This window comes from Mesitornis unicolor, unplaced genomic scaffold (genome assembly GCF_000695765.1).
Source record: "Mesitornis unicolor isolate BGI_N332 unplaced genomic scaffold, ASM69576v1 scaffold34839, whole genome shotgun sequence".
Taxonomy (NCBI): Eukaryota; Metazoa; Chordata; class Aves; order Mesitornithiformes; family Mesitornithidae; genus Mesitornis; species Mesitornis unicolor.
Genome location: NW_010209903.1, coordinates 1 through 5,831, shown reverse-complemented (window position 1 = coordinate 5,831; position 5,831 = coordinate 1). Strand labels below are relative to the sequence as shown.

Sequence of the window (5,831 nt, the reverse complement as noted above, 5' to 3'; positions counted from 1 at the left end):
CCCGCGACCTCCATACCCAGGCCGGCAGCCCACGGCGGAGCCATGGCCACAGAGCGGGACACCTCCCTGGCCACCCGGCAGGCGACAAGGGACGGACAAACGGCCTGGGACACCTTCCCCTTCTGTATTTTGGGGTCTGGCCCAGTGCGTGGGGCACTGCTCCTCCATGTAACACTCATCCCAGGGGCTGCAAGGACTCAGACACAGGTGGAGCGTTGCTGCCTTATAACACCTATTTCAATTACATCTTCCTACTAAGAGTAAGAAGAGAAGTGATTATTGTAGTAGCAGCTTTACATGTCCTGTTTTCCTAAGGTTTCGGTGCTATGTGGCCGGGTGTTTCATCCACTGGGCATCAGCTTGAGTCACAGCCTGGCCTGCAACGCTTCAAACCCTCCTCCATGTCCTGAAACAAGCCTGGGTTCCCACGTTAATTTGAATTAAATACGAAGCTGCACCAGGATTATTTCTATGTTTGCAGAGCACAAAGGGAGCCTTCTGGATTTCAGTTTGCTGAAGTGTCCACCTGGCAGAGCAGGGGGTACATAAGTTTGGCCACATCTACCTACATAGAAATAGAGGTACTCCATGAACAGCCACCCAAACATGAGCACCCCACGCTAACCAGACGATGTTTCTTACTATAAATGTATTTCTGTTTTTCAGCAGGAACTGGTCCAGAGATAAGAACTCGTTACTATTTCACCCATGATACGGGGTCAGCAATCCATTTCCAAAAAACCCACCCTTTTTTAGCATTTATTTTCACCAAACAGTTTATTAAGAAAACAAAACCCCTCACTTTCAGGAAGGATGAAACTGCGCTGGGGTTTTTGTTAACAATTTCAATTGAAAATTTAAAAATGTCATTGGAAATGTGTTTTCCTTCTGCTTTTCTGACACTTAGAGGCTTTCAGCTGATCTGCTTAAAAGCTGTTCTTGCTCCACTTCAACTGTTAAAGCTCGAGACGAGTACATAGCCTTACCAGCAAATACAAACATAGGGGGAAAAAAAAACCCTGCTTATTTGTATTGGCGTGTCAGGAAGGAAAATGTGTGAGAAATCACCCTTTCAAGAAGAAATCACCCTTTTGTGACTTCTGCTGTTGGAAAGCAGCTTTTACTTTTTGACAACAGGGGTCTTATTAAGAGGAGAAGGTGTTTTCCTTTTCTTTTTTTACTCCGTTTTCCTCAGAAAACTGAATGCAGCAAAAAGAAGGGGTTAACCATCCCTGGCAGCTGTGGGGCAAGGAGCCACCGAGGCATCGCTGCCTGCTCAGAAACCAGTCAGTCCCATCTCTTTTTAACGTAACTAGATCTTTATTAAGAAGCAAACCAAATAAATAAGTGATACTTATTAAGGAAAACAAGAAGATTATTTCTATAAATAACAATATAACAGTAAAGTGATATACAGTGTTCTGGGGCAGCAATAAATTATCCTGAGCTGAGGGGACGCGGTGCCTGGTGCCCTGGGCAGGGCGAGGTGACAGCCTGAGCGCTGACAGCCTGGCCTAGGAGCACTTGGGGAGGGTCGAGTGCTTAATCCCGACCCCTCAAAGCCCTCCCACAGACCAGAAACACTGCAAACTGCATCAGATGTGATTGCCGAACCCTCCAGGTGCTGTTCCCCATGGCACCTGGATGTGTAATGAGGAGAGAACAGAGCGACTGGCGTCTGGATCAGCACATCTGGACGAGGGGCAAGGGGGGCGGCTGAAGCACCAGAGGTGTTGGAAAGCTGCTTTTTTACAGCAGCCCAAATCCCCCGCACCTCAGCCAGCCCGTGCCTCAGTCCCTCTCGACATAAGGCAATGCCAGAAGACAGAGACCCCCAGCGGGTTCTGCCCTCTGGGTTTGGGAAACCGAAACAAAAGGCACAAATAAATACACCAAGGCACAGGGTGAGAGGAGGCACTTGTGTTCCAGGGGCAGACCCCTGCTCATATTATTGCAAAAATCATGATACAGTGGGTGGGAGAAGCAAAGGGCTTTCCAGTTTTCCCCTTTTTTCTTGTTGCTGTTGTGATCTAAGTCAAATTGACTGGGAAAAACCACCAGGGTTGATTTTCCTCCCAGCACAGGTCTCCCTCCTCGGAGCACGCAGCCACAGGCAACACAAGTGGCCCTGGGTTCAAATGCCTCACAGCCTCACAGACACTATCCGATTGTCACCCCAATGCTGGAAACTGTTTGTGCCTCCTGGTGCTTCAAGAGCAAACAGGAGAGCGCGGTGCCACAGCTACGGCACCATCAAGTACGACCAAACCTGGTGATGAAGCCCCAGGAATTATGGCCCATGGCTACCAAAACAATATTTGGGGGATCCTCTCAGCCAGGTGCTGTAGCTCCAGCTCTCAGATTGAGAGCATCAAGTCTCACTTGGAGCAAAGAGCCACAGACGTGCCTGCATCCCCGCTATCTCCATCTCCACCAAGCAGACACGGCTGAAGAACCAGCGGCGGCAGCTGGAGCTCAGCGGCAGCTCAAAGCTCAACGTCCACAGTGTCCTCCTCGTGCTCCTTGATGTCCGTGGAGTCCGCGGTGGCAGGTTGGATCACCCTGAACTGCGACAGCTTCGCTGCCTTCTGCTCCATGCTCTGCTTCCTCCACTTGATCCTCCGGTTCTGGAACCAGACCTTCACCTAGCACGGAAATCACACGATGAGACACCCATGTCCCCTCTGCCCAGCTCCCTGGGCTGTCCACACCCTCCCTGTCCCCTCCAGAGCCATGCTTTGCTTTCCCTTTCCCCAGCTGAATTTGGCTGCTCCTCCTTTTCCACAATAAATAAGCAGCTTGCAGTGGGAGGGCCAGAAACATACTGGGAAGAGCAGAGAAAAGATGTAGATCCCGTGTCATAAAAGGCCACTGAAAGCATAACCTGTCACTTAAACTCTCCAGAGGATCATAATAATGCAGATAGATTAGTCCACCACGGCTTGAACTCTAAAGCAAGCAAGTTTGTGCTCTCAAATGCTTTTTTGTTCCACTTCACGGATTAAGCAATTGATGTTCTTACTCATCTAAACCTGTCCTGCATCTCTCCAGGCTTCAATGTCACCCTGCAGCAGGGAGTCCCACAGGTCGCTCTGCACCACGTCCTCCTCCCACCGGAGGGGAATCACCACCGACCAAAACACCCAGCACCCCCAGCTCCCCCATTTCCCACCTGAGTCTCCGTGAGATGCAGGGTTGCGGCCAGGTCCACTCGCTCGGTGCCCACCATGTACTGCTGCTTGAGGAACTCTTGCTCCAGCCGCTCCAGCTGCTCCGGTTTGAAGACGGTGCGGACCCTCTTCATCTTGCAGGGCCCTCCGGACCTCCAGGGCACAGCGGGGCCCAGCGAGTTGGTCCCTACGCAGTGAGACAACTCCAGACCTGCATAAAGAAACGATGACTGAAGGGGTCTGCATGTTTAAGGCCAGTTTTCCAGTTGATGTGCCAAACCCAACTGTAGCTGGCATCCAAATGCAGTTGCTCCGTGCACTAAAGGGACCTGGGAGATGTCCCTACCCTGTCCCTACATAAATCATCTCCTCTAGGCTCCCTTTCTCACAAAAGGTTGATCTTTTGAGGTCCTTTTCAACCTGTTCTGTGATTGTACCCATGGGTACAAGCTAGGACAGTCCTGGATGTGCAGCCAGACCCAAAGAAGTCAGCTTGGGGTTTGACCTCCATCTGTACAAGATCTTTGTAACAGAATGATAAAAATCCATCAAAAATTGAATGCGAAAATCCCATCTCAGTCTCAAGAAACCCCTAATTACAAAGTCTAAAGGTTTGTAGAGTTGCAGAATGGTTTGGGTTGGAAGGGACCTTAAAGATCACCCAGGCCAACCCCTGCCGTGGGCAAGGTTTGGGGAGCTTACCCCACGCTGGCCACTGCTTTTACCCTTCCCTTGGCATCCAGGAGACACTGAAGCTGACCTGATGAAGACGAGAGTCACCAAATCCTCCTCCTGGACCTTCATCCTTTGGTCTCAGGAGCTTCAACCGATCCATAAGGTACCTCATGTGCAGAGGCATTAGCAGGAGTCACAGTGGGTCTGCTCTCAAGTCTCCTATCTAATTCTGGCCTGATGATAAACGTGATGACCTAATTAACTCACATCTCACTGCCAGGAGGGTGGAGACACCACAGCAAAACCCCTCAGCAGCCAAGATGCTGGTTCTGGAGTTACATCCGAGCGTGAAGCTCTGGAGGGACAATCGAGGTCTCCTGCTCAGTGCCCATATTTGCTGGTCTGGGGCCTCAGCTCCTGTGCTGAAAGACTCAGAAGTCCTGAAGACTTCAGAGAAACCTCCAAAAAACCCTCCTGAAGGCGTGAGGACCCAGACAAGGGCAGCACTCAGGTGTCTGATGGTACCACAGCCCCTGCCCTGCCAGCAGCCAGATTTCTGTTAATTTTAATGGAAATTCTGTGCATAACGACGCCGATTCCCACCCACAACTCGTCTCTCCCTTAACGACTGACACGGGCACAAATGGGCACCTCGACCTACTTCGTTTCATTAACTGGGTGCGAGTTCTGCGCCTGTTTTCAGGAGCTGTGGGATGGAGCCCTGACAGCTTAACAGCCGTAATTGCACTTAAAAACTGTTTCCATCATTAAAATAATTTCACCCAGCCACTTTAACGCTCGGATAATAGCGGGTGGAATTTCAAACATGAAATGCTCTGTGGAAATAGCTTCGCAAACTGTTTAACTGTATTTTCATACCGGTAACACTTGGTATAATACATCGATTAACACACAATGACGCAGATAGCGGCTCGTAAAAGAAGTAATAGCGACGCTAAGTAGTTAAAAGAAAAAGAGATCAAGAGTAGCAAATACTTTTGGTAGCTGAATATTGTAGCTGTCAGGATCAAATCGGGAGTTCACAAGTTAAATCCGTGCTCGGCTGCAGGTTTTGCCCGGGCAGTGGCGAGATCAGGCTGTGAATGCTGAGAAGATACTTAAATTTCAAGAAAAGGAAACTACTCTGAGTAGAGCCACTTTGTTAAAACGGAGTGATTTTGCTTAGGAAAAGCTACAGAGCTTCTCGGTGAAAATACAGCGAGCCTGATAGACTCACCAACATCATCCTGTAAAAGCGTGAACTGTAAATGTTACCTACGGATTAACAACAAAAAAACCTTTTCTTTGGGTGCTTTTGCACTAAAAAACGCGTTTTTTTGGGAGTCGGATGCTGTGAAATACTCAGCGTTGAGCAGGGAAAAAGCAAACTGACAGACACGGGCAGCTTTAGGAGAAGAGGGGACCCCACACAACAGCCAAGGGCTGGAGGAATTACCCGTCGAGCTGAGGTTTTTTGGGGGATTACAGCAATTTTTCGCAGGCGTGACAAAACCACAGCCATTGGGGTGCTTTTTCTAGTACATGAAGAGTTAAATAAGTGCCAGTGGGGGCAAAGCAGCCCTTAAAATGCAGGTAGGGGCACAGGTGGACGTGGTGGGGGCTGTCCCTGACCTGAAATCTGCTGCTGCAGTCATACCAGAAGGATGCAAATCGTGTTATCAGGGTGTTAGCTGGGGGTAAATCGGTAATATCAATTAATTATTGAGCACTAGAGGTAAAGTAATTATTAGGAAATTCTTCTCTGCCCCCCCTTGATTTCCCACAGCCCCAACCCAACGCTTTTCAACCGCCGGAGAGAAAACTACAGCCATCGAGGAGGGGAAATAATGCGATTTTTGGTGACCCAAACCCCCTTATTTGATGGAGCGGGCGCTGCCAGCCAAGTGCCCGGCTGACGGTCCCCGCACCGCATCACCGCACCCGCGACAGAGGGGACACCCAAAACCACCCCCGCTCACCTGCACC

General features: G+C 49.8%; 1 protein-coding gene across 1 annotated transcript; it reads right to left on the bottom strand.

Moving 5' to 3' along the window:
* Nucleotides 1-2,486: 2,486 nt before the first annotated feature.
* On the bottom strand, nucleotides 2,487-3,381 carry LOC104547362 (homeobox protein not2-like; the record flags this gene model as incomplete). The annotated part of the gene is made up of 2 exons (XM_010193012.1): nucleotides 2,487-2,645; nucleotides 3,173-3,381. Coding segments are annotated over 2 exons (368 nt in total), but the record flags the coding sequence as incomplete, so codon positions are not given.
* Between the last annotated feature and the right edge of the window lie 2,450 nt (nucleotides 3,382-5,831).